At 47.1% G+C, this 27876-nt stretch overlaps 2 protein-coding genes across 4 annotated transcripts; both read left to right on the top strand.

The window, feature by feature from the left end:
* The first annotated feature begins 34 nt into the window (after nucleotides 1-34).
* LOC117676294 (semaphorin-7A-like) lies at nucleotides 35-17345 on the top strand. The gene is made up of 14 exons (XM_034435680.3): nucleotides 35-278; nucleotides 5435-5574; nucleotides 5890-5943; nucleotides 7117-7212; nucleotides 7327-7432; nucleotides 8066-8164; nucleotides 8670-8809; nucleotides 9785-9960; nucleotides 10834-10942; nucleotides 11914-12115; nucleotides 12627-12742; nucleotides 13206-13375; nucleotides 13566-13621; nucleotides 14487-17345. Exons 1-14 carry the CDS (start codon nucleotides 191-193, stop codon nucleotides 14816-14818), a joined length of 1884 nt encoding a protein of 627 aa, XP_034291571.2. The 5' UTR covers nucleotides 35-190; the 3' UTR covers nucleotides 14819-17345.
* A 1634-nt stretch (nucleotides 17346-18979) lies between these two features.
* Nucleotides 18980-27757, top strand: TDRKH (tudor and KH domain containing). 3 transcript variants are annotated; one of them, XM_087881203.1, is made up of 14 exons: nucleotides 18980-19061; nucleotides 20005-20178; nucleotides 21361-21467; nucleotides 21602-21791; nucleotides 22374-22513; nucleotides 23422-23722; nucleotides 24269-24438; nucleotides 24556-24722; nucleotides 25115-25182; nucleotides 25376-25527; nucleotides 25639-25737; nucleotides 26282-26318; nucleotides 26666-26732; nucleotides 27147-27757. In XM_087881203.1, the coding sequence occupies exons 2-13, from the start codon at nucleotides 20052-20054 to the stop codon at nucleotides 26710-26712; spliced, it is 1605 nt and encodes a 534-aa protein (XP_087737329.1). In that variant the 5' UTR covers nucleotides 18980-19061; nucleotides 20005-20051; the 3' UTR covers nucleotides 26713-26732; nucleotides 27147-27757. The 3 variants fall into 3 exon arrangements, with proteins under 3 accessions (XP_087737329.1, XP_087737330.1, XP_034291572.1); XM_087881204.1 differs by having other exon boundaries at nucleotides 19033-19217; XM_034435681.3 differs by having other exon boundaries at nucleotides 19037-19061; nucleotides 20041-20178.
* Nucleotides 27758-27876: the final 119 nt, after the last annotated feature.

Here is a 27876-nt window from a genome sequence, read left to right as displayed (position 1 = left end):
TTTTTTTTTTATTTAATTGGACTATAAATTAGAAAACAGAGAAGGAAGGGAGGCGCAGACCGGCACTGGCTCCAGGCAGAATAAGATGATCCTGCCTTTAAGAAATCTCCTGCAAGGATTGAATTGAATTGAATTTTCAGCCCTTCTGAAATTGCCCCGTTTTGCAGAGTTCCAGCCAGCCTCCCCAAAAATGGGGTCTTTCCTCCTTTTCTGCCTTTTTGCATTCTTTTATCTGGGCGCCTCTCAAAATATTCCCCGGCTGAGGCTGATTCCGAAAGGTAAGCTTCCTTTCTTATTATGATGATGATTTTGACGCCAAAGGCTTTTTCCTGTCATTTTCCTAAAGGTAAGGGTTGGTTTTTTTTCCCCCAGGATTATTATTATTTTGATGCCCAAAAGCTTTTTCCTATAATGTTTATGACTGTAATTTCTAAAGTTGTATTATTATTATTATTATCTCTTTTGTTCATTAAACATGAAACTCAGTCAACTGAACATTTAAAAATGTGTCACAAATATTGACTGGCACTGATGGTTGATATGGGTTGCTGCCAGCATCCTCGGTTATTATTATTATTATTATTATTATTATTATTATTATTATTATTATTATTATTATTATTATTATGCCAAAGGCTTTTTTTCTATCATTTTAATCACTGTAATTCTCAAGATGAGGCATTATCGTCGTTATTATTATTATTATTATTATTATTATTATTATTATTATTATTATTATTATTATTATTTCCTATTACAATTATGTAGATTCCAAAAGGGGAGGGTTTTTTTTCTATAATTTCTATAATGCTGATTGGAAAAAGTGGGGTGAGGGGTTTTTCTCTTATTATTATGATTCTAATTGCTAAAATGAGCTTTTTCCTTCTTATTTCCAAAGGTAAGCTTTCTTTTTCTATTAATATTATTATTATTATTATTCAAAAACTGAGCTTTCTTTTCTTCTTCTTCTTCTTCTTCTTATTATTATTATTATTATTATTCATATTTGGATTCCCGTTGGTCACCTGTTTTCTTTTGAGGATTGTTTGCAGAGTCAGCCAGTGGTTCAGTCTGGATTTGGCATTTCTATCTACCTCTCCGGTCCTTCCCAAGGAGCTGATATCTGCAAATGTTTTATTTTATTATTATTATTATTATTTTGCATCCCCTTTCAGATTGCAGAGGGATGCGTGAGTAGGCTGAATTTCTAAATGCCAGGGTTTTGAAAAAGTCCAGCTGCTCTTCAGCAAATCCTTCCGTCTTCTCAAATCTTTTTCTCCAAAGAACCGAAAACATCCTGTTCCCTCATTTAATGAATATATTGAATTAAGGCAGGATATTGAATTTAAGCAGGAAAAAGAAAGGAAGGGGAAAAAGAAACACAACCAACCAAACCACTCTAATCCTGTTGCAAAATGGTTGGGTTTTTTCCCCCCCTAACCTCTGCCTCAAACCCTTTCCCCCTGCAAGCAAACCTCAAAAAGCAATTTAAAATTCTTAGCAAGGATGCGTCTGATTTAGGCCAATCCTTCTATGCTGAGTCACGAACGTTTTAGAAAATAGACTAATGGCCACTTACTCCATATTCTCGGAACTCGAGTTAATGGATTTCATTGGGAAATGTGGGTCTCCCTGCATTCAGACACAGAAGCACCTCATTTGGCCTGGCCTACCTGGCAGGGTTGTTGTGTCTGAAAAACTAGGGGAAGGAACCCTGTGTGCGGTGCCTGGAGCTGCTGGGCACAAATGCTGCCCTTCCTTTCAACCCAATGAACTTTGAAACCCACCATTCGCTGGCCAAGAGAGAAATTGGAAGAAAAGGAGTTTAGAAAAAGCATTGGTAGGATTTTAGAGAAATCCTTGAGGACTAGCAGCAGGGTGGGATTTGCAAAGAAGCACCAACCAGGCTTCCAAGAGGAAAAGAGTTCATTTACGTGAAGCAATATGCTACATTATAGAGGTTAGAATCCCAATGTACAAGCTAGGTGGATTTATTCCTCTTTAAAGAAACGTTGCACTGCTCACTGACAATTTTTTAAAAAATTATCCAAGTTGAAGGATATTCACGTTTTGCTTCTTTGAAAATTTAGACACCTGAGATTGGGCGGGTGGGGTGGGGAAGTTCTTTGGCATCTGCACAACCAGAAAACAGAATAATAAGAGTCGGAAGGGACCTTAGAGATCTTCTAGTCCAACCCTCTTACGCTCAAGCCGGAGGCCCTATGCCATTTCAGACAAGTGGCTGTCCAATCTCTTCTTAAACACCTTCCATATTGGAGCGCCCACAACTTCTGGTGGCAAGGGGTTCCACTGGTTAATTGTCCTCATTGTTTTTTAAAAAAATTCTCTTTAATTCCAGATTGCTTCTCTCCTTGATTCGTTTCCATCCGTCGCGTCTTCTGGTGCTTTGGAAAATACGTCTTTTTATCCAACTGTTAAGGAAAAGGCCCATTTGGGATTTTCTTGTTTTTTTTGTTCTTCCTTCCTGCCGTCGGGAAATTTTTCCCTTCGTTCTAGGGTTGCTCTTCTCCCGGATTAGAAAGAAATAATTAGACATTAGAAAACAGGGACGGGAAGGGAGGGAGGAGCGGATTCTGGGTTTTGCTGCAGAGACATTTTATGGCCTCTTCTCTTAGATGCATTTTTCTAAGCGAGGTTTTCCTGCAGGAGAGATTAAACAGCTGGCTCTTGTCGTTTCTTTTGCAGAACATAAATATTTTGGCGCCGGCGGAGATTTTGTGATGCACAGTGTGGCAAAGTGCCCGAGCCCTCAAAATTGAGCTCCAGAGGCACTTGGGTTTTTTTTTGGGAGGGAGGGCATCCCCCCCCCACCTTTCCAGCCGCAGAATGGCTGCTAAACCGTTGCCAGATCTGCCCATTTTCAACGCTGCTTTAAAGCTCCCCCATTGGCAAGAAATTCGGTATAAAATTTAAATTAAAGTTGGCCCAAGTCCCTCGATGTGTGAACAAGTCCTCCAAAAACAGGGGGGAAAGAAGAAAAGGATTCAACGGCCCCGGTTGCTTTCTCTGGAATTCTGGGGCCTAGGCGCTCAGATAGACTGCGCTGATCCATGGAGGATTAACGTCCCAATTTTATTTTATTTTTTGAAACGAATGTTTTCAAGGCCAGCTCCAACAAAAAACTGTTCGGAGTGATTTACTTAAGCTGTACCCGGCAAGCCACAACCCTCCTGTTTTATCGGTCTGTCTGACTCCCAACAATTCAATGAACCGCAAAAAAAAAAAAGGAAGAAAGCAATTAAATCTTCAGTATTTCCTTCCGATGTTCAGTTCCGTGACAATCGGATCAGATCAGAAGGCAACCCAGCTCTAGTCTAACCTCCCCGCAGAGATCAACGGGATCCTTCTCAGAAAGCCTCCCTTCCCAGATGAACAGGTAGACTGCCTCTCCAACTGGAGGTTCTATTTAAGTCAGTGAAAAACCCTTTTGCAAGCCCCAAAGTTTTGGAGAGAGCAAAATAATAATAATAATAATAATAATTTTCCCCTTGACAAAGTTCCCCTTGATTTTCTCCTTGATTCCAAAGTTGCAAAATAAGAGGGAGGATTTTTTTCTTACCCCGGGAGCAAAACTCAGCTCTTAAGGGGCATCAGATCTTGGTTTAAAAAAAAAAAAAAACTGGCAACTTGAAAGCTCATGAATTAATTAGGGCATCTTTCGGAAACTTCACAAAACCCTCCGAATGAATTTTGTTCCCTTGCTCTCCCCGCCACCTTCTCCCAATGCAAGGACAGCCGAATGGCACGTAGTTTTGCAAAGCAGACCAGGGATTTCCAGCTCTTACGTGGTAGTGGTGGTGGTGGGGGGGGGAAGCAAAAGAGATTTTGCTCCAGCAGGTCAAAATGATTTGAGTCCCCTCTGCAATGCAGATAAAAACCGAGATATGTAGCACAGCAAAAGGGTGGGGTGGGGAGAGTTGGGGGGGGGGGAATGAAGAAAAAAAAACAGACAGTGCTCGGGGGGGGGGGTGACTTTCCCTCCGTGTGACTCAGCCCTGCAAACCCAAAGTGCCTTCGCCTCGCCCTCCCCTGGATAAAAATGCGAAGGGCGCCAATAACAACAAGGTGTGGTCCCTTGTTGTGACTGATTGGTGTGTGTGTGGTGGGGAGGGTCGCAATTTGCCAGGGGCCCAAACGGGCAGCGTCTCCCCGAGCCCATCTATTGGCATAATGGATTAAGAAGGATTGCAGCTTCTGGATGCTTTGAGCGATCCTTCCCACGATGAAATATACAGTCGGCATCCAAGCCGGCTAAAATAAACCGAGATGGCTTTTTTTGGGGGGGGGGGGCAGACCCTGATTGTCTTGGTTTCGGCAGGAGTTAGCAAAACGGGTGCAATCTTAGCGTGTGAAGGGTGCATGCCAGCCCTTGGTGCATTTCCCGGAGGCTGGGACCGATTGCAAAAAGGTTCATCAACAATTCAACTCAAGCATTGAAAATAATGAAAATATATACCGTGTTTCCCTAAAAATAAGACCGGGTCTTATATTAATTTTTGCTCTGAAAGGCACATGAGGGCTTATTTTCTGGTTAGGTCTTATTTTGGGGGGAATAAATGCATCCGTTTGGCTGACAATCTTAACTGGGGCTTTTTTTGGGGAGTATGAGCATCCTGAAAAATCATGCTACGATTTATTTTCCAGTTGGGTCTTATTTTCAGGGAAAGAGGGTATATATTTTAATTTGGGTCATTCACATTGCATGCTGTCCTGGCTTTAATGAGTCCATCTGGATAGTTCTTGGATATTAGTGTAACTGTTCTCCCAGGGCGGGGTGGCCGTGGCACAGTGGCCCATTCCGGACTGCAAACCAAAGGGAAAATGGAGGAAAGAGCCACGAAACGGGCTTTTTCCAGGTTAGCATCGCCAAGGAGGGGTAGTTTTGCTGACCGGCCTCCAGCGCACATCTGGAGCAAATGTTTATTCTGGGAGAGGTTAAAGAGAAGCTTGGAGGGCCAGAGGTTGCAAGGAATCTCAGGTCTTTCCGTCGATGGTGGTTTGTTGGCAGCCGGGAGAGGCCAATCTGGGAAGCAGAATGGCTGAGTTGAAGCTTCCCTCTGCCAGGGCAGTCTATCCCACAGGATCAGATTTTGGAAGCCACTTTGGAATTCAGAACTCCAATGGATCTCCTCGACGAACAGTGGGGACTGACCTGCAAAATTATACATTTTTTTCCCATTGTTTTTATTGCATTGAATTCATTTTAAAAAATTGAAAATTGAAATATTAAGATTATTAAGAGGTTGAAGACGGGCAGAGATTGAAAAAAAAAACTCAGCAGTTTGTGAGGATGGCTGGCAGGGGCTCTGAAGCTTGGAGTTGAATGGATTTGAAGAACCACGGGGTGAGTTCTCGGAACCGGGTTCCAATCCGGGTGGTTGTTTTTAATAAGATTTTTATTTTTTCCCCCCAGATGCCGTGACCCGAACTTTCAATCAGAAGGAAAGGCTGATGGCCATGTTCCATGAGGCTGGGTCCCCTCAGCTGATTGTCGGAGGGCGAGGGAATGTGTGGATTCTGACATTTGTGGGTTCTGAAATCACGCCCACGGAGGTAAGCCATCCCATCCCACCATCCAAATCTCCTACGGATAGTCCTCGACCTACAACAGTTTCTTTCAACAACAAGTTGCAATGCTATTGGGAAAAAGCAACTTAGGACCGACGCAGCCCTGTTGTGCTCCTGGGCTCACAACTTGGGTGTTGGCAACCGGTTCAGATTTTCGACGGTTGTGGGGTCTTGCCAGCCAGCTTCCGATAAACAAAGCCAGATTGGCTGAGTGATTTGCTTAATGACCGTGATAACAAATTCACAAAGCTCAAGGTGTGTGTGTGTGTGTGTGTCTCTCTCTCCCTGTCTGGTGCCCAGGTGCCAGTGCGTGTCGAAGAGAAGGCCGAGAAGGATTGTAAGAGAGCAGAGAAGGTGAGCTGGCCGCTCAGGTTGAAAAGGGATGGATGTTTTCTCCAAGGGAAGGGAGATGTTGGAGAGGCTTTGCATCTGAACAGAGACAGTTTCCATCTCCTCAAATCCAACATATGACCCAGTCTTGGCTAGTTGGTGAGAACCAACTCCTTAAGCCAACTTAAACTGATAGCTTGACAGGACTTTTATTTCCTCCAGTTACTTCCATTTCCAGGCACAGAGCGACCCCCAGAGAAGACTTAGCTAGGGTTGGGTTGGATTGGGCTGAGTTCACTTGAGTTGAGTTGGGATGGGTTGGATGGGATGGGTTGGGTTGGATGAGGTGGGATAGGACAGGATGGGATGCATAGGGTTGGATTGGGTTTTATTGGGTTGGGTTGGGTTGGGTTGGATGGGTTGGGTTGGGTTGGGTTGGGCTGGATGGGTTGGGTTGGGTTGGGTTTTATTGGGTTGGGTTGGGTGGATTGGATTGGGTTGGGTGGGTTAGGTTGGGTTTTATTGGGTTGGGTTGGGTTGGGTTGGATGAGATGGGGTAGGATAGGATGGGATGCATAAGGTTGGATTGGGTCTTATTGGGTTGGGTTGGATGAGATAGGGTAGGATGGGATGGGATGCATAGGGTTGGACTGGGTTTTGTTGGGTTGGGTTGGGATGGGTTGGGTTGGGTTTTATTGGGTTGGGTTGGGTGGGTTGGGTTGGATTTTATTGGGTTGGGCTGGGTTGGGTTGGGTTTTATTGGGTTGGGTTGGGTTGGGTTGGGTTGGGTTTAGTTTTGTTGGGTTGTGTTGGGTTGTGTTTTGTTGTGTTGGGTTTAGTTTTGTTGGGTTGGGTTGGATGGGTTCTGTTGTGTTGGGTTTAGTTTTGTTGGGCTGGGTTGGGTTGGGTTTTATTGGGTTGGGTTGGGTTGGGTTGGGTTGGATGAGGTGGGATAGGATAGGATGGGATGCATAAGGTTGGATTGGGTTTTATTGGGTTGGGTTGAGTTGGGTTGGATGAGATGGGGTAGGATGGGATGGGATGCATAGGGTTGGATTGGGTTTTGTTGGGTTGGGTTGGATTGGATTTTATTGGGTTGTGCTGGGTTGGGTTGGGTTGTGCTGGATGGGTTGGGTTGTGCTGGGCTGGGTTGGGTTGAGTTGGATAAGTTTAATTTCCCTGTTCTGCCATTCGTAGGGCAACTGTGACAACTTCATCCAGATGATTGAAAGGATAGAAGATAAAACCCTGGTCTGTGGCACGAATGCAGGCTCTCCCAAATGCTGGATTCTGGTAAGGGGCTAGGCAACCAATATAGGAGGGGCTTTGAGCAACCGTAAGAATCTGTAGGGTATCATTGAATTGCTTTTATGGGCAGGCTGATCTCTGGTTCCCTTTTTCTTTCAGGTCAACACAACACTGCAGAGAAGCAGCCAGGGCCAAATTTTCACCATGCTGGGGGAGAATGTCGTCTCATCCTCACCCTTGCAAAATGCCGTCACCGTCGCCATCGGTAAGGGGCTCCGGAACAAGCCAAAATTCCTTTTTTTAAAATGTCTTTCCAAATCTCAAGTTTGTTATTTTATTTCTATATATATATAGAAATAATATATATAATATATTTATATATATATATATATATATTATATATAGAAATAATATATATATATATATATATATATAAATAATAATATATATATATATATATCAGCGGCTGTCCCAAAGAAGAGGGAGTCAAGCTATTCTGCAAAGCACCTGAAGGCAGGACAAGAAGCAATGGGTGGAAACTAACCAAGGAGAGAAGCAACCTAGAACTAAGGAGAAATTTCCTGACAGTTAAGAACAATTAAGCAGTGGAACAACTTGCCTTCAGAAGTTGTGAATGCTCCAACACTGGAAGTTTTTAAGAGGAGATTGAATAACCATTTGTCTGAAGTGGTGTAGGATTTCCTGCCTAAGCAGAGGGTTGGACTAGAAGACCTCCAAGGTCCCTTCCAACTCTGTTACTCTATTCTATTTTCCCTCCTAATAGCAGGATCAACTCGGAGGTTAGGCAAAAGAAATCAAATCAGCATCACGCGTGACACATTCAACATTTCTATATTAAAAAAACAGATTTCAGCTCTGGCTTTTTTCCTTATTTCAGAAGACAGCCTCTACTCCGCCTTGTCCGGGAATAAAAGTTCCTTCCAGAGGAGTTACGGACGGAAAAAAGGGATCAAGACGAGGGACAGTTGGCTCAGCAGTAAGAAAAATTCCTTGATCCTTTTCCCACTTTCCTGAAAATGGAGTACAGGGAGTCCTCGGCTTACCATGGTTCATTTAGTGACCATTCAAAGTTACGATGGCACTGAAAAAGGGGACTTATGACCATTTTTCACGTTTATGACCAGTTTTTCATACGTATGACCTTTGTAGCATCCCCGTGGTCACAACATTTGAACACTTGGCCACTGGCTCACATTTATGACGGTCGCAGTGTCCCGGGGGGGGGCGGATCAGGGGATCCCCTTTTGCGACCTCCTGACAAGCCAAGTCAATGGGAAACCCAGATTCACTTAAACAATGATGTGACTAACTTTTTTTCCCATGTTTTTTATTTTATATTACATTATTAATTATATTAATTATATATTTAATAATAAATATATTATTTATTAATTATTTTTATATTATATTATATATTATAAAACCTGCTGGGCTGGGGTTTTTTTTTTTCTCTCTCTCTCATCCTGAATTTTCTGTCCTAGATGCTGAGTTTGAAGGAGCAACCCTCTTCCCGCATAAAGACCGAAGGAAAGACGAAATTTTCTTCTTCTACAATGAGGTCAACCGGTCAGCCGGTCTGGATGAGGAGCTGTACAAAGTTTGGCTTGGACGTGTGTGCAAGGTTGGGAAAAGGAGGAGTTTTCTGTCTTATCGAGGGCGCAGGGGGCAAGTGTCAGGGATTGGTAAAGCAGTGTATAGAATGACATTTTGATTGGTTGATTGATCAATCAATCAAATTTCTGCACCGCCCATCTTTACCTGAATGACTCTGGGCAGTTTCCCAATCAGAACCAAATCAAAACTTTTTAAAAAAACTTTCGTCCTGCTTGACTTTCAAACTCTGTTTGTAGTCTGTTTATTCATTTATTAAATTTATAGGCTGCACGGAGTCACTTGATAATCAAGGAGAGAAGCAACCTAGAACTAAGGAGAGATTTCCTGACAGTTAGAACAATTAACCAGTGGAACAACTTGCCACCAGAAGTTGTGAATGCTCCAACACTGGAAGTTTTTAAGAGGAGATTGGACAACCATTTGTCTGGAGTGCTGTAGGGGTTTCCTGCCTAAGCAGGGGGTTGGACTAGAAGACCTCCAAGGTCCCTTCCGGTTCTGTTATTTTAGTCTATTCAATAGTCAGGCGGGCAGCATCTACATTGAATTAATTAATAAAACTGTATTAAAAACAGAGTTTAAAAAGTTAAGAACCACGAAGATTTAAGTGTTTAAGAAGGTGGAGGAAGTGCCCTCCAGATACCAACAGCCCCCAGGGTTGCATGATGGTCTTAGACAAGCAACCCCCTTCCCCATGCTAGTTGGCAGTTCCAGGTCTTGATGTTTTTTCTGGAAGGCCAGGAAAGGGGGGGGAAGGGGGGGTCCCACCTCATCTGTAGGGTCAAGATGGTCCATGATTGACCCAAGCATCTTTGGAAAATATGGGCAGATGAGAGCATCTAAGGAAAACCAATCCTAGCTTAAAGAAGGTTGAATTCGTTTCCAGATCGTAGGAAGTGATGTTCTCTTTTATGGGATGGAAAGGAATGAAAATCTCAAGAATTGAGATTCAGGGTGTGTCTTTTTATCTCTTGGGGGGGTCCAGATGGATCAGGGAGAGAAACCAGCCTCGGGGGATTTCTGGAGCACCTTCCTCAAAGCTAGGCTGGTGTGTGGAAACCCCCACCAACCTCTGCTTTTCCACCACCTGGAGGACACCTTCGTTTTCAGAGAGGAGGGCCAGGCCGAGACAACGTTGTACGGGGTCTTCTCCAGCCCATGGTGAGTGGTGAGATACGGCCTACAGGTCAACGGGAAGTTGGATCTGGAATCCTATCGCGGTTGAGGATGCATCCAATCAATAAGGTCTTCTGGGCTTGGGATGGTGCTTATGCTGGAATTCACTTTGGGGGGGCAGGGGGATGGGAGATTTAATCTGGACCCTAAGGAGGAAATACTTCAAGTTCAACCAAAAGAAAGAATCTTTTCAGCATTGCCTTTAAATCCATTCCCTGCTGGAGCAACTTGTCTACTTGGGTGCTGTCCGTGGTCCTAAAATTCCCAGGCTGTGAGCCTGCTTGGGTGCTGTCCATAGTCCTGAATTCCCCAGGCTGATACAGGTAGTCCTTGACTGACGACCCCAACTAACCCCAAAATTTCTGTTGCTAAGCAAGACGTTTCTCAAGTGAATTTTGCCCCATTTTACGACCTTCCTTGCCACAGCTGTTCAGGGAATGCCTGCGGTCATTAAGTTAGTAACACGGTTGCTAAGTGAATCTGGCTTCCCCCTTGACTTGGCTCGTCGGAAGGGTGCAGTTGGTGATCACACGACACTGCAACTGTCGTAAATGTGAGTCAGTTGCTAATTGCTCTGAATTTGGATCACATGACAGCAGGATCCCTAGCGTGAAAAATGGATCTAAATCACCTTTTTCTGTGCCGTCGTATCTTTGAGCTGTCACTAAACGAACTGTTGTTGAGTCAAGGACTACCTATATTCTGCTTGGGTGCTGTCCATGGTACTGAAATTCCCAGGCTGTGTTCCTTATGTGCACAATCCCAATTGTGACTTGGAACCAGGATACACTGATGCAAAACTCAACACCCAATATTATTTTTAATATATATATATATATCTGCTTTATTTCTTCCAAGGGGCTCCTCTGCGGTTTGTTCCTACTCGATGAATCGGATCAGCTCCTATTTTGAAACTTCCAAATTCAAGGATGCTCCGGGCTCCGTCCCTCATCCTAGACCTGGCACGGTACGGTTTATTGGAGACTCTGCCTTTCGGTGACTTTGTTGTTACTGTTTTCAAACAGGATTCGAAGTGTCTGATTGCCACTTAATTTTGTTTACTTCCCACTGCCCTGAACAATTCTGCTATATTCAATGATTATGTAAAAATATTTGGCATTTGCGAGTTAAGATCAAGAGGTTATTTCTAAAAATGCCTTTTGGAATTAATGGGCCAGGAAAATAATAGATAGAATAGAATTCTTTATTGTTCAAGTGTGATTGGACACACAAGGAATTTGTCTTTGGTGCAGACGCTCTCGGTGTATGTAAAAGAAAAGATACATTCATCAAGAATCGTAAGGTACAACACTTAATGATAGTCGTAGGGAACAAATAAGCAATCGAATCATATTAGGAAACATATAAATCTTAAGGATACCAGCAACAAGGTTACAGTCATACAGTCATAAGTGGGAGGAGATGGGTGATAGGAACGATGAGAAGATGAGAAGATTAATAGTAATGCAGACTAAGTGAATAGTTTGATAGAGTTGAAGGAATTATTTGTTTAGCAGGGCGATGGCGTTTGGGGAAAAAACTGTCCTTGTGTCTAGTTGTTCTGGTGTGCAGTGCTCTATAGCGTCGTTTTGAGGGTAGGAGTTGAAACAATTTATGTCCAGGATGCGAGGGGTCTGTCAATATTTTCCCAGCCCTCTTTTTGACTCGTGCAGTACACAGGTCCTCAATGGAAGGCAGGTTGGTAGCCATTGTTTTCTCTGCAGTTCTAATTATCCTCTGAAGTCCGTGTCTGTCTTGTTGGGTTGCAGAGCCAAACCAGACAGTCATAGAGGATGTGCAGATGACAGACTCAATGATTCCTCTGTAGAATAACTGAAGGAAATGACTTTTCTGCATGATCAGACAGAATTTGGGTTAAAATTCGGGATGTCCTTCTCCCCACGAATGTCTCATGCCTCCTTCCTTCTCCAACCACAGTGTGTTCCGCCAGATTCCAGCTCTTCCTTGGCCAAAATGCTGGCCTTCATTAAGGACCACCCAGAGTTAGAAGCCGTGGTCTATCCAGATGAGGAGCAGCCTCTGTATGTCCTTCAGATGAACGATACGTACACTCAGGTGGTGGTGGACAAGGCCCGAGATGCCAACAATGTCTCCCGTGATGTCCTCTTCCTTGGAACTGGTGGGTTTGTTGTGTAAGGAAGTGGGTGACCCACAAAACCTAAACACAGCAGAAGAAGAGAATGAGGGAGTTGGGAGGGACTTTGGAGATCTTCTAGTCCAACCCTTTGCTTAGGCAGGAAGCCCTATACCAGTGATGGCTAACCTTTTTGCCATCGCGTGCCAGGAGAGGGGAGCGGGTTCCTGCAGCCTTCATATGTTTTAGCCTCTAGTCCCCTCATCATCTTGGTTGCTCTTCTCTGCACTCTTTCTAGAGTCTTCAACTCTAGTGACAGGAATGAGACTAGACTTTGAAGGAATCTATTGAGGTTCTTGATTCATTTGTGCATCCAGTCTCAAATTAAGCCCTGCTCCTTCCCCATCCTTAAAGGCAAGCCATCCTCACCCCATGGATGGATGGATGGACCCAAGGTTTTTCTAGCAAGACGTCCTGCGTCTATCACAAAGACAACAACCGTTGTGGTCTCCTTCCACCTAACCAGAGTTCTGGGGGGGTTTTTTTGCGGTGACAGCCAAAGGGAAGATCCATAAAGTCCTCCGAAGCAAAGAACAGACGGTGATCATTGCTGAGTTAAGTCCCTTCAAGGCTGAAGCACCCATCACCCAGATGATCCTGGATGCCACCACGGTAAGATAAAGAATAGACCTGTTGGTTGTGTGCAACATTCGGGGGGCAAATGCTGGGAGCTGAGCAGGCACCATGGGAGGTAATATCTCCCAGCTTATTTGGTTGTGTGGCCAACAAAGACAAGAATTGTTATTTGAATTCCACCTCCTGAAACAAGGTGAAGATACATAGCTAGGAATGTCAAGGAATCCTTAACGTTAACTATACATTTTCCAGATCTGTTGGTGGTCCTAGATAGTGAGAAGAATAGAGAGTTCCTTCCTAATACGTTTTTTACTCCCATGGCTGAGGAATCATCTTTGTGAACTTCATCCCTTGCCAAAGGAACTCTGTCCACCGCAGAGAAGTCAACGTAGGAAGGGAACTGGTGTCTCCTTTCCTAGGACCAGAGAAGATCTCCACAGCCTCCTTCACCGAGTTCCTTTCTTCCCCCTTGCACTAGAACCCATTTTGTCTCTGGTAGGGCCATCTCTACGTGAGCACCGAGTTTGAAGTCACGCGTCTACCCTTGCAAGACTGCAGCCAATATAATGGAAATTGCTGGAACTGCATCTTGGCCCGGGACCCTTACTGTGGGTGGGATGCAGCTGGAAAGACTTGTTCCGCCGTCTCCCAGGAAAACCACACCAACAGGTGGGTCAAAAGCCAAGAGGGGAGGGAGAACGTTGTGTGCATGAGCTTCTGACACACTTTTATGACCGAAGGGTTTAGTTAACACCAAGTATGGGGTCATTGACTAGGGAGAAACGAAGTACAGGACTAGGGGGTGCTTTGGCTTGATGCAGCAAAGTTCTTGAGATGTTCCCACTTTGTCCTTCAACAGGTTGATTCAGAACCTGGATTTATCCAGCACCACTCAGGCTTGCAAAGCAGCGGAAGGTAACTCTGTCCCCTTGCAGGAACTCGGAGTGTTGGTGGAAGGGTGGAGGTGGCCTTAAGGAGGGGCCCTCCCTCTTGTCACAGGAGGTTGATCTCAAATGGAGAACGAGGGAAGACGTTGGCTTGATTAAATGTGTATTTTATATGCCTTTTCCTCACATGGAAGGTATTCAAAGCACTGGTGGGATTCAATTTTTTTTTACTACCGGTTCTGTGGGCGTGGTGTGGCTTGGTGGACATGGCAGGGGAAGGATACTGCAAAATCTCCATTCCCACCCCACTCCAGGGGAAGGATACTGTAAAATCCCCATTCCCACCCCACTCCAGGGGAAGGATACTACAAAATCCCCATTCCCATCCCACACCAGGGGAAGGATATTGTAAAATCTCCATTCCCACCCCACTCTCTGGAAAGGTTATTGTAAAATCCCCATTCCCACTCTACTTCAGGGAAGGTCACTGCAAAATCCCCTTTTCCTCCCAATCAGCTGGGACTCGGGAGGCAGCAAATAGATGGGGGCGGGGCCAATCAGAGGTGGTATTTGCTGGTTCTCTGAACTACTCAAAATTTCCGCTACCGGTTCTCCAGAACCGGCTGAAACCCACCTCTGATTCAAAGCCTTCCTAAGCCACGTATGGTCGTTTGGATCGTCCCTTCTGCATCCTTGCCCTTAAGATTTTGGGCAATGCAATGGAGAAAGGTTGAGGTGGGTCACGGCCTGTCCTCCAGCCCATCGTTGCAAGCTTTTCAACTCGACCATCCTGGTCAGGGAGCTTAAAGCTATTCCTTGTCATTGTGTTGAATGTCTCTCTCTCTCTCTCTCTGCCTTACTCTTTCTCTCTCCTTAAATGCCGGACCCGGTAGAAAAATTAGCTGAGGACGCCATCAAGAAAGTCAGCGTAGATCGCACGGCTTACATCTACCTGCCCTGCCCGCTGAAGTCCCACCACGCCAGCTACAGCTGGGTCAAGGACAAGAAGGTTTACCCCTGTGCCATGGAGGACCAATCCTGCACGCTTCGCTTTGGGCAGCACACGCCGATCGACGAAGGCGTCTTCAAGTGCACGGCTAGAGAAAAAGGCTACAAGGAGGAAATTATGGGTTTTGAGGTCACTCTGAGTAGCGGAGTCATTCCGGAGCTCGCTCTGATGCTTTCTGGCACCGCGTTCCTCGCCATCACGATCCTCTTGCTATAGATCACCAGATCCGTAGCTAGGAGCGGATCCCATCACACTGCCAAAAAAAAATCTTTTTTCCATCGCTGTCCTTTTTTTAAATTTAAAAAAAAAAAGAATTGGCTTTGGATACATCGAGCCGCTCCTACCGATGCTCTCGGCCATACCGAGGACCCCAAATTCCAGGAGAGAGACCCGGGTCTCCGTCTGGCAGCTTCGCACGTGCGTTTTTTGATCCCCCACCCCACCCCACCCGGGTCACCAGGCTGTCCAACCGTAGACACAAGGTTTGTCATTTCCAGAAGAGCAGAAGAATTGTTGGTGGTAGGAGAGTAGCACTTACGGGTAGGAGTGGTACGGGTAGGTGGTAGGAGGTGGCACTTACGGGTGCCAGGAAAATAAATGTGGGGGGGGTTCTTCCTGGGGAGATAAAGCGACAGATGAGTTTATTCTGATCTGGAAATGAAATTTAAGGAAGTCCCTCTAAGGAATGAGGGTCTCATTTGGCTACCTGGTGACCTTCGCCGACTCGGTTTCCTTCCAGCTTTGATTGAAGATCAAAATATTTCCAGGTTTTTTGCAAGAAATATATTCCGGGCATGAGGTCTTATCCTGTCTTTTTAACTCTTCATGTTGCATGTGTGCTACGCAACTGCAATTTTTTTAAGAAAAAAAAAATGGCCACAAAGATCCGAGCCAGTGATGACTTTTAGTTCAAAGGGAGAAAAGTGTAGAAAAATAGCATTCACAACTTCGGCGTTTTTTTTTAAATTTGCGGCAAGGGTTCAACTCACACCCGGACTCCAAAAATCTTATTTTTGCACCGACATTCCTCCGATATAATAAGAAAACGTAACCTTTAAAGACTTGGAGATGCATCTGTGGCCGGAAAGGAAAAAAAATGGAATCGTATTTAATTATATTTTATAAGCGAGTTGGATCCGTCGGCTACGAGAATCACTCGATAGTAGCAAATGTCCATTTTGAGTTGTGCGACACAGGTTTTGATTCCAGTTAAGCACCAAGGCATCGCATCCAGGAAGTATGTTTGCACCAAGCTGGGCTGCATCCAATGTGACAACTTCTAAACTGCTTTGTGTGTCTGTGTGTCCAGTTGTTCCACCGTGGACTTTCCATGGATTAACTCTGGGGGCTTCTAAACTCCGATGGGTAACGATTTCTATTTTCTCAAAGGCTCTCTGGCTGAATCATATTATCGAGCCTACTGTATCACAGATTTGCTAAAAAAAAAAAAAAAGCTACTGCCAAATTCAGCTCTATACAGAAGAATTGTGCACCGGGAAACAGGAAGTGGTAGTTCATTGGTGGCTCTCATCAGTATATTTCCATTTTTATGAGAGATAAATCATGTATAGGTAAATCGTGTATAAAAAGGTAGGTTGGACAGCTATTTGAAGTGGTATAGGTCTCCTGCTTGAGCAGGGTTGGACTAGAAGACCTCCAGGGTCCCTTCCAACTCTGTTATTCAGTTAAGCAGAAGGTGTCAGCCATCACTCAGGGAGTTTGATCTAGTAGTTCAAGGGTGAACGTATTGGAAGAGCAAAGGTCTGTATTCGAATCCAGATGCCACAGCTCCCTGGACTTGGCCCCGTTTGTTTCCCCCCCTCTCTCGGCCTAAGCTACCCCACATTTGAGCTCCTGGATCAAGATATAAATGAAAGAAATTGCTCCAGCTGCATCTTAAGTAGCAGAACAAGGTTTGAGCTGTGGGCTGGAGTAGATGATCTCCTTACAAAATCTCCCCTTTTCACGCTCAGGATCTTTTATTATACAAACAGGAATGATCTATTTGTTTTCAGAATTATTTTTATGGATTTTTTTTTAAAAAATATAGAAATAATAAGAAATCTGCCCGCAGAAGTGATTTAAGCTGTCTTTGCTACAAGACATACATTCACATGAATGAAAATTAATTCCTCTTTGTGCAAAAGAGCAAACGCCTAACACTTTTTTTTTTGTTAAAGTTATATATCTTTTGATCCCAGAGAAAAACCAGACAAGAGAGCTTCAGTCCACCTGAATGCTGTTCAATTAAATTTAGCCCATCTCCCTTTAAATCTTCCACCACGGATTAAAATCCCTGAAGCCTGCACATATTTCTGTGCCATCTTTTCGAAGGTCCTGACATTAAAGTCTGAAAAGCTTTTCTGGAAAACAAGAAACAATAGAAAACCATTTTTTCCCAGCGTAATAATAGAAAAGCAGAGACATATTCCAGGGAAAAAGGGGGAAGGAGAAGGAAATGGATTTAACATGAAATAAAGAGAGAATTGTTGCTAATAATCTGCGATTTGAAGACTTCATTATCATCCTTTCCAATACAGAATTGCCCAGCAAAATTCTGTCCAATTTCTGCAATTATTATCACTCTGTGTACATGATTAAAACAGCAGCTTGCAAAATCCTAGCCTCTTGTTAAAAACTAACATATCTGCAGTCCTTGTTGTTTTTAAAATCTTATTTATGGATTGCTTTGCTCGTTTGTAATGTTATCTGTCTTTCTCAATACACGCAGTTACATTCTCTACGCCTTCTCGTCTTTCTCGTTTCTTCTTCTCTTTTGGCAACCGTGTTTTAGTTCTTGAGGAAGACGGATCAGACGTTTTCGATGATCAATCGTCTTTAGGAAACCATCCTCGACTTACAAAAAGTTTGCTTAGTGACCAAAGCTACAAATGTACTAAAAAATTGGCTTATGACCATTTTTCACACTTACAACCGTTGCAGTATTCAAATTCAGACACTTGGCAACGGATTCGTATTTATGATGGCCGTGTTATCCCAGGTGCAGTGACTCCCTTAACAACAGAGTCAAGGAAGGTCGTAAAACAGGGCCAAACTCACTTCACAACTGTCTTGCCTAACCACAGGAATATTGGGGCTCCATTGTGGTGCCGGTATTAGACCAAATTCTCCGTGGCTGATGTTTTCCTCCTCGAGAACTATTGGGATATTGCCGATCGAGCAATTCAAATGAAAATCAGGCTTTAAACTCTTTAATATTTTGCCCCAGGTGTTGAAATTCAAAGCAGGTTTTTATTTATTTATTTATTTATTTATTTATTTATTTATTTATTAGATTTTTATACCGCCCCCTCTCCCGAAGGACTCGGGGCGGTTTTAAAAAAACTACCCATCAAAATGCAATTTTGTGTATCTTCCGTGGTACCAGTTGATGGGAGAAAGCATTTTGTACCTGAATAGATAGTTTCAGAGATTGGATTGCAAACAAATTAATTGAGAAGCTATGCCGATCATTTAATTTGAATTTGATACAAGAGCCACACAATGGAATGGGAGATTTAACGAAGCCAGATGATTTTGGGGATCTGGTTGGTATTATGATAAATAAATGAATAAATTCAAGAGATTGGTTGCAACGTTTTCTGTAAGGATCCTTCTTTGGGAGATTTGTTTTAGGATTCCCTTACCCATTATCCACTTCGGTTCCTAACTTTTCAGACTAATGAGATGGGGAAGTTTGGGGGCACTCCCTCCCGCCAAAGTCCACCTTTAGGCTTGTTAGGGTTGGCCTGGCAGCCACGAACCTTCATAAAGGTTTCGTGCAAGGCAACAATCCAAGATATGATGGTTTGTTGTGCAAACTGCGGTTAGTACTTTTCTCAATCCATGCACATAGAATTATTTGGGGGGTGGTGGTGGTGTTTTTGCAAAGGGCAGTCAAGTTGCCAACTGAGCTGGACCGAGAAGTTTATATTTTGGCACCCAAAATGGAAAAAAAAATTGATTAAATTGTCAATTTTAAGATAAAAGGATTATGAATAAATTCAGCAGGGTCCATTTTTTGTGTGTGCAAACTGCTAAAACTTTGAATATTAAGTTCAAAGCATCCCTTTGCAACTGTCAATCATGGGTTTGCTCATTAGGGCATTATGGGTAATCATGGCGTCTCAGCAGAGCGCAATGCATTCTGGGAACACCTCGATGTTGCTAAGAAACCACGTGCCGCTCGCGACGTGCGGGAGCGACAGTTAAAACCCCCTCTCTATCTTCCTATTGGTTAAACTAGGGGCCAATGCCACCCTTCCCGCTCTTCGTTCGTTTCCCCGATTGGCCGCTCCTTCCCGACTCCCCCACCCGTCGGCAGGTAGCTCGCTCTCCGCCGATTGGCTGTGAAGGGCTCGCGCGCGGAGGGGGGGGAAAGAGGGCGGGGCGAGAGGTTATAAATACCGGGTCCCGCAGAGGCGGAGCGCGGGGACGGCGAGAGGAGGCGGTTGGGGAGGTAGGGGCTCGCCCTGCGGGCGGGGCGGAGAGGGGGATGACCGCGGGGAGGACTTGGCTTGTCCGAGCGGGATGCGCTTGTTTTGCAAGCCCAGCCCTCTCGGAATAAGAGACGACCTCAAGCCGGGTTTGCATTATTGGGCGTGCAAATAGAAAGGTGGGGTTCATTAGAGTTAAATCCCAATTAAGTGGGGAGGACCCCCCCCCTCTCCCCAATATCTCTGCACCCTTAAAAGGAGGAGAAAGTGGGGAGGGAGAGAAAGAGCGGCTAAGGCACCCACCCACCCCCAAAACAGGCCAGGGGTTAAAAAAAAAAAAAGCTTCCCTTTCTCATTTGCAATGGGGGGTGTGTGGAATGGAGCTTCCAGAGGCAGGAGCAGTCTATCGGGGTTCCAAAGAGAGAAGAGAGGAAATAGCCAAACGGAGGGCTGCAAGCAAGGGCCCAACCCCCACTCCTGCGCCCACCCCCCCCCAGAAACGAGAGCAAAAACTTCCTAATTGCGAAGGGTTTGGAATTTAGAGGATTAGTAAAGGGGGGGGCAGAGGGGGGGATATTTCCCCGGTGGGGGGAGGGCGCCCACGCGTGGCTTTGCATTAGAGCCCCACCTCCACCCTTGTTGCTTTTTTTCGGGGTTTCTGGGGTTCATCTTTTCGGCAGGATTTGCAAAAAAGGGGGGGGAAAGCCAGAATTGCAATAAAAGAGATGTTCTGTTTTGTTCTGCAGCTGTTGGGGCGGGGGGGGGATCCAGGCTTCCTTGGGTGGATTCCTTGGAGATCTGCAAAGGAGGGAGGATAGTCGGAGCTGCTGGCTTTCTTCTTTCCCTCCCTGGGGGAGGCCAGAAGAGGGACACCCCCCACCCCCATCCCTTTAAGCGGCTGGGAAGCCAAACTCTTTGCAAGCAACCTAACTGGGTTTTTTCTGCCTCCCCCCCCCCCGCCCAAAGCTCTGAACCCCCACACAAATCCCCCCCCCCTTGGAGGTTGCAGAGCCATGGCTGACCAACGCAGCTCTTGGAGCGGAGGCTTGACCGGTCTGCAAAAGGTTGCCCTGGGCCTTGGCATCCCAGCCAGCGCTGCCATCCTCTACATCTTGTACTGCCGGTACCGGGAGGACCAAGGTGAGCGTGCCAGCCCCACCCCACCCCACCCTCACCTTGCAATATTGAAAACCCCCCACCCCCAACTGAAGCCCTGGGTGGATGGTCAGCAGTCAAACCTTGACTTTCCTGCTGAACAAGGGATTCACTCGTGTCCGTCCCTCCCTTCCTTGGGGGAGAGGAGGGGGTCTTGCTGAGGTGGGGGCTTTGAGAAGGAAGAGGGCGGGGTGGAGTAGAAAAAGAGGAGGGGGTTGTGTGCAGCCTGGTCTGGAAGGAAGAGCCAGTTTGGTCTAGGGATTAAGGCAGCTGGCTAGAAACGGGGAGACAGTGAATTCTAGTATTGCCATGAAAGAATTCTAGTGTTGCCATGAAAGCTGGCTGAGCGACTTGGACCCAGTCACTAGGAGACTGTGAATTCTAGTCTTGCTTTAGCCATGAAAGCCAGCTGGGTGACTTGGGCCCAGTCACTAGGAGACTGTGAGTTCTAGTCCCACTTTAGGCACGAAAACTGGTTGGGTAGCTTAGGGCCGGTCACTAGGAGACAGTGAATTCTAGTCTTGCTTTAGCCATGAAAGCCGGCTGGGTGACTTGAAGCCAGTCACTAGGAGACTGTGAGTTCTAGTCCCACTTTAGGCACAAAAAAACGGTTGGGTGGCTTAGGGCCAGTCCCCCTCTCTCTCCCAGCCCACCTCGGAGGGTGGTTGTTGGGGGTCGGGGATAGGAGGAAGACATGTTGGATATTTATTTATTTATTTATTTATTACATGTATTTATATGCCGCCGTTCTCCCGAAGGACTCAGGGTGGCGAACACAAGTTAAGAAACAAGTACAATAAAATCATAATTTAATCCAAATAATTAATTAGTAGTAAATAATAAAGCCCAGAATCAGTCTCAGCCTATTTGTTTGAAAAGCCAAGTCTTCAAGTCCCGACGGAAGGAGCGGATATGTTCCCCGCTATGAGTTATGTGTAAAAATAATAAAGGCAGGATGTAAATATAAATAAAATAGGAAGGCCCACCAGGTTTTAATTTTTGGAAAAGACGAGCTGGTCTCTAACAGGTTTGCACATGGTTCATGGGCTGGGAGAGGGTGGGGCTTTTTTACACCTTCATTCTTCAGGAGGTTTAGGTACCTCCTGAAGTGGGGAGAGGGATATCTCAAGTTCTTCGGCTTTCGTTTCTTCCTCGGTGGCCCCGCAGAAGAACGGATCACTTTCGTGGGGGAGGAAGAAATCGAATTCGTGCTGAAGGTGCCCCAAGAGGCGGTGAAGTTCCTCCTCGGGCGGCAGGGGGCAAAAGTGAACCAGGCAAGTGGAAGAAGAGGGGAGGGGGCTGGTGGGGTGGAGAGAACCCCCCTCCCTTCCTCCTTTTGCAAGGGAACCGGGGAAGCTGGACGAGCCCCCCCCGCAAATATTTCCCTCCTCTCCTCTTCCTCCCGCAGCTGCGGAAGGACACCCACGCCCGCATCAACGTCGACCTGGAGGAATCCGGCGAGGAGCGGATGATCCGGATCTCGGGATCCCCCGTCCAGGTGTGCAAGGCCAAAGCCGCCATCCACCAGATCCTGGAGGAGAGCCTGCCCGTGGTGGAGAAGATCTCGGTGCCCAATCGGGCCATCGGCCGCATCATCGGTACCGCTTTCTCTCGCCGGAGCCCTCCAAAGCTTTCCTTGTAGGGAGGGGGGCCGCAAGGGTTGGCGGTCTTTAGCCGGCCCACCCTGGAGGCCCTGAGGCCGCGCTGAGCTTCCTAGGAGGGCCGATTTTTGCCTGGTTTGGGGAAAGTCGGCAACGGGAGAGCTGGGATTTGGGAGGGGTGAGGAGTGTAGCGCTGATGACGTTGCCTAGTTTGGTAATTAAACGCCTTGCCAGAAAACCCCCCCCCCCCCAGTCCTCATCCTTGCAAACTCTTCTGGCACTGATGCTGTTCCCCAGTTGGGTCATGAAAGCTCTGCAAGGAAACGACCCAGCTCAGCACCAAGGGCCCCACAGTCCTTTTCTTCCTCTTCTGCTTCTCATCGTTCTTATTCTCCTTCTCCAAACCTCCCCTGCCTTCTAGCACTGATGCCATTCCCCACTTGGGTCATGGAACGTCTGCAAGGAAGACCAACTCAGCTCAGAGAGCACTGTGGATCCCACGGAGGGGGATTATTCCCAGACGCTTCATCCCCCCTTCTTTGTCCCTCACTGCTGCTGTCGCTCTTCCTCTTCCTCCAGGAAAGGGTGGCGAGACGGTGAGGGCCATATGCCGGAACACCGGGGCCAAGATTGACTGCAACCACGACGGGGAGGGTGCCCTGTCGCTCACCCGCGTCGTCACCCTTTCCGGGACTCGCAAGGAAGTCCAGGCTGCCAAGGTGAGAGTTTTGCCCCTTAAGCCGGGCTGGGTTTCTCTCTTCCCCAAGTCTGGGACTTGAACCAGCGGATCTCGAACCCGAGACGGGGTGGAAAAGTGTTGTAGCTTATGGTTCAGATAGTCCTCGACCTACGGCCACAATCGATCCCGAAATTTCTGATGCTAAGCGAGACATTTGTTGCCCAATCTCTGACTTCTTTTTCATCTTCTTTTAACGACCGCATAACCCCTTGCGGGGTGGAGTCTGGGCAACTGAATGGAGCTGAGTATTTACTGGCCAGATGCCCTTCTTGTCGCCAGTGCGGAGTTTTGTCCGGCAGATATATTCTCTATGTGCCCCAGAGAGAGAAATATCTGCCTCTACTTAGAATCAAACTCACAGCCTCCTGACTGTGAGGCGAGAGCTCCACCTCTAGGCCACCGCACCACTCAAATTTTCTGACTTTTCTTGCCACGGTTGTTAAGCGAATCGCTCCAGTTAAGTTAGGAACACGGTTGTTAAAGTGAATCCGGCTTCCCCCAACGAATTTGCTGATCAGAAGGTCACAAAAGAGAATCATATAATCCACTTCATTGAATTGTGTTGGAGACTATTAAATTTACAACTTTGGGCCCCTTGCAATGCTGGACCCCTTAGGGAAGGGGTTGCTGAGGTTGCCCCCTCCCTCGTTTGAGAATGGCACGGGGAGTTACCTTCCTGAGCCTCCTCTGGGAAGTGATGTAGCCTACCTCGTAAGGGCGTTGTGCAAAACACAGCACACGCTGTTTCCTCTAGGTAATTGAGGCTACAGTTCCCATCATCCTCAGATGGCCCGGCTGGAGAGAATCCAGGGCCCATGGAGAATAGAAATTAGGGGCCCCAGGGAGCTTGGGAGCAGACTCTCCACCTGACCCATTTTCTGCCGGCAGGAATCGATCCGCGAGAAACTATCGGAGGACGAAGCTTTCCGCAGTAAGTTGTTGCAGTCGGTGTCGGCACGTGTGCAGCGCAAGCAGCCGCTGGGCACCCGGAGGGAGATGGCAGCGGCCGGCGACTCAGGACAGCGGCCTTACTCGCACACGGAACCTCGCAGTCGGATGCCGGAAGTTGGGCACCTCCGCCGAGAGGCTGGCGACGGGCCACCGGATTATCGCTCGGGGGATCCCCCCGAGTCGAGCGGAGCAGGGTCCCCGATAAACCCCTGGCCTGCGCTGAGCTCCGTCTTTGAAGGTGAGCAACAAAATGGAGGGTAGACTGCTTCGGGACATGGAGGATCGGGCCAGGTCTTCTCGCCACTTAATGTGACAGTTCACTTAGTGACTGTTGGAAGTTAACGGCCGTGAAAAAAAAAAGCAACTTGCGACCGTTTTTCACACAACCGTTGCAGCCTTCCCCGTGGTTGAAATTTAGACGCTTGGCAACTGTCTCGTGTTTATGACGGTTGCAGCGATCCCGTTTTGCGACCTCAGGAAATCAGCGGGGGAAAGACGGATTCATTTAACAACCGGGAGGCTAATTTATCAGCCGCACCGATTCGCTTAACATCCATGGCGAGGAAGGCCGTAAAATGGGGCAAAACTCACGGAACCCCATGTCTCCCTTAACAGCAAAAATGCAGGGCTCAATTGCGGCCATAAGACGAGGACCTAACCTGTATTTTGAAACACGGTTCATTTTCCCACTTTCAGAGAGCTACCCGAGGGCCTTCAACCCATCAGCCTTCGACACATACAGGTAAAGTCCATGACTCCCTAACCCATCTGCCTTGCCTCTCAGTCCCCAGCCCGGATTTCAGCCTCCATGGCAAGGATCACCTGGAGGTCTACGTCTCGGCCTCGGAAAACCCCAGCCATTTCTGGATCCAGATTATCGGCGTCAAAGCTCTCCGTCTAGATAAACTTGTCCAGGAGATGACAAAATACTACGAGAACAACGATGGCGGCGAGGTGAGGGCCCTTCCGGAAGTGGGGAACTGGGGGGAACCCCAACGCGGGAAGGCTGCGTAGCTTTCTGTCCCCCCAGACGTCACCCCTGTTCTCGTCTTTCCCCCCCCCTCCCCCCAGCTGGAAAGCGTGCAGGTGGGGGACATTGTAGCCACCTACTACCCCGAAGACCGTTCCTGGTATCGGGCCGAGGTCCTGGGGACCTTGGACAACGGCAATCTGGATATTTATTACGTAGATTTTGGGGACAACGGCGAGGCGCCCCTGGAGAAGGTGCGGCTGTTGCGGTAAGGGGCGGACCTGGGGTGTCGTAGTCCCGCCTAACGAGGGATCTGGAAATTCAGGTCCCGGGGTTCCTCGGTGGTCGTGGCCGAGAGCGAGAAGTTGTCCCCTGCTCGTGTTTGGCAATTAGTTCATATTTATGACGTGTGATTGCCTTTTGCGACCTTCTGTCAATAGGGGGACCCAGATTCAGTTTACAACCGTGTAACTAACTTAACAGCCGCCATGGCTCACTTAGCGACTGCGGCGAGAAAGTTCATCCTTTTGAGGCAAAGAACAACCGAGCGACAGAATATTGGGGCGAGAACTGGGATCTGGTGGCCGGGATTGGGGTCTTCTACTCCTCCTTTTAACCTCCTTTTTTTTCCCTCCCTTTTTTTTTTCGTGGGGGGTGAAGGGGTGATTTCCTAGGCCTCCCCTTCCAGGCCATTGAGTGCAGCTTGGCCGGTGTGGCCCCTACTGGGGGTGAGTTTCTCCATCTTATTCCTTTCTGGGGAATTCTGGGAGTTGAAGTCCACCCATCTTGAAAGTTTATCCGCTGGCTGGAGAATTCTGGGGCATCCAGAGCCACTGAGCTTTTGCAATTAAGCTGCCCCCAAGGGCAGAATGATAGAAGTTTAATTCAACTTCTTTGACCTTTGATGGCTTCCTCCTCTAGGGCCACGTTGGGAAGAGGCCGCCCTGGATGAGTTTGACCGCCTGACCCACTGCGCCCAATGGAAATCGGTATTTTGCAAGATCTGCACCTACGTGCCCGTGGGCAGCAGCGTGCGGCCGTACGTCCGTTTGTTCAAGGCCACCGACGGGCAGGTGAGAGACCAATCCCCGGCTTGGATCTTCAAAGGGAAGAAACCAAAACGGCTTTCGGGGTGAGATTTGGTTCACGGAGGGCAGCTTTTCAATCCGGCTTCTCTTCCCCAGTTTATCGACGTGGGAGAGGAACTGATCCGGTTGGGCTACGCGGTGCGGAAGCTGTCGGACGAAGATGGGGACGCCTCGATGGAACTGCCCGGAAACCTGGTTGGTAATCGGGATGTGGAGCCGGCCTCTTTTTTTGGGTTGGCTGATTTGGCAGGCAGTGGCTCTGTGGCTAGTCCACATGAGGTCTATGTTGCTGCGGATGAGGATAGGAGAAGGACTGGATTAGGGTAGGATAAGGAATAGGAAAGAAGGAAAGGAAGGGAAAAGAGGAAAGGAAAGAAGGAAAGGAGATGCATCATGAGTAAAAGGAGAAGAGCTGGGGGGGTTGCCTGTTGGGGGGCTACAAAGATCTGCCATCGATCGTGCAAAGATATTTGGAGGGGGGGGCTTCCTTCCCCCCCTCCAGATTTTTATTTTATTCAATAGTAAGTTAAAACACCAAACTTCCAAAAGTCCAAAAAACAAAAACCTCAGAACGAAAGAAACAAAACACAAAACTTTTTTTAAAAGTTGCGTTTAAAAAAAAAAAAAAACAATACATATATACATGTTATCTTCCCCCCTCCTTTGAATATCGATTTAATATATTATTACAATATTAATTCCCACCCCTTGCAAAACCTTTCTCTGCTTGTCTCCCTAGAGAAACTCTGCAGGGATGTCGTTGGAGAATTTATCCGGTACGCAACAAGAGTCCTGAGGAGATGTCCTGCCCCAGCCTGCGTGTGGTCTTTCGACAACCAGATCCTAAAGACCCACAACTGCAGAGGGCCATGCGACCTTCCCCCGGTTGGATCAGACAAAGGGGCTCAAAATCCACCCCCACCCCCCAAAATGATTGCTGAGTTTCTTATTCTCTCAAAATCAACTGGCGTTTTTCTTTCAACCTATTTTATGTTTTCCCTGCTGGCTATAAACAAACTCCTGGCCTCCTTTGGGATCCTTCTCTCTCCCTGCACCCCCCACCCCCCTTTTCCTACCCTCCCACCCCCACCCAAAATGCCAATCTTGTCTCTTGATCCCGTAGAGATGGCCTCTGTGTCGGAAGGGGAGGAGAACTCGGTGATGCTATGAGAGCCTCCGAAGGCAGGCAGGTGAGGAGTAAAATGTTGGGTGATTGTGCACCAAGAATAAGTTGTGGGGAGGGCTTGGATTGCTTGGTCCCAATCTGGGGGCTTTGAATTTTGCAGACCTCCCAGTCCAGATTTAATAGCTTTCTCAAAAGTCCTCGGCAGCGGGGAGTTATTTTCAGAGCCATTTGGGGGCGTTCAAGATCCTTCCAACTTCTCAATGTGGCCGTGTCCATCTACCATTTAGAAAAATTTAATCCATGATGGCTTGGTGTAAACCAGGTTCCTCAGCCCTGGAATTTGGGGGCTGGCTTAATTGCGATTCGCATCCCAGATCCAACCCCTTTGGAAGGGAGTGGGTTTTTTCGTTTTTTTTTTTTTTCCCCAGTGAGCGGATCTTAAAACTTCTGCCCATGTTTTCCCTTTCCTTTGCTGCAGATGGAAAGATTTGTTTCTTGGAAGGGACCGCAGAAAAATCCCACCCGCCGGAGGGACCGTTTGGAATCTTTGGGGGACACGCCAGCCCCCCCAGCAATCCCTCAGCACCCCCCCCAAAAAAGGGACTTCTACTATAGCACTGTTTGGCTGCGCTGGGTAGCTTTTGAACGGCGAGCTGAGTTTTAATCAAATTTCAGCCGCTTTTGTGTCGCCATTTCTCTGGGAAGTTGCACAGAAAGACGGGAGGGGGCTGGCTCTGTTTCTGCCCCCCCAAACCTGAGTTTACGTTCACGTTGGGCTGTTAAGACCCTGAGTCCATCCCTCGTTTTTTTTGGGTCCCCACCTGACTGGAAAGGTTGGGGCGGCCTTGCGTTTCATTGGCCTTAAGCCACAGTGCCAGACAACCCTGGTGGAGGGGGGGGGGGGAAACGGGGGTCTAAATGGACAGGGATAATATATTAGAGGGAGAGTTTGTTTGGCAAGAGGTCTGTTTTGGAAAGCGACACAAAGCGTTAAAAACGCGAAGGGCAGCGATGAGACAGCTGCAGCCACCAAGATGTCTCGGTTTATATATATATATTTTGTCTGAAATAAAAGGCTAGTGTTTAGCAGTTCCTTTCCCGAGTCAAAAATGCAGCCGGGAGGGGAGGGGGGAGATTTCAGCCCGTGGGGGGGGGGGCAGAATTGTGGGGTGGGGGAAAAAAGTGGGAGGGCAGGAAGGATGAGGTTC

Source organism: Pantherophis guttatus, chromosome 18, assembly GCF_059756535.1.
Source record: "Pantherophis guttatus breed Tessera chromosome 18, ASM5975653v1, whole genome shotgun sequence".
In the NCBI taxonomy this organism is placed as follows: Eukaryota; Metazoa; Chordata; class Lepidosauria; order Squamata; family Colubridae; genus Pantherophis; species Pantherophis guttatus.
Note: the sequence above shows the minus strand (reverse complement) of the source record. Positions and strands in the feature narration are given on the sequence as shown.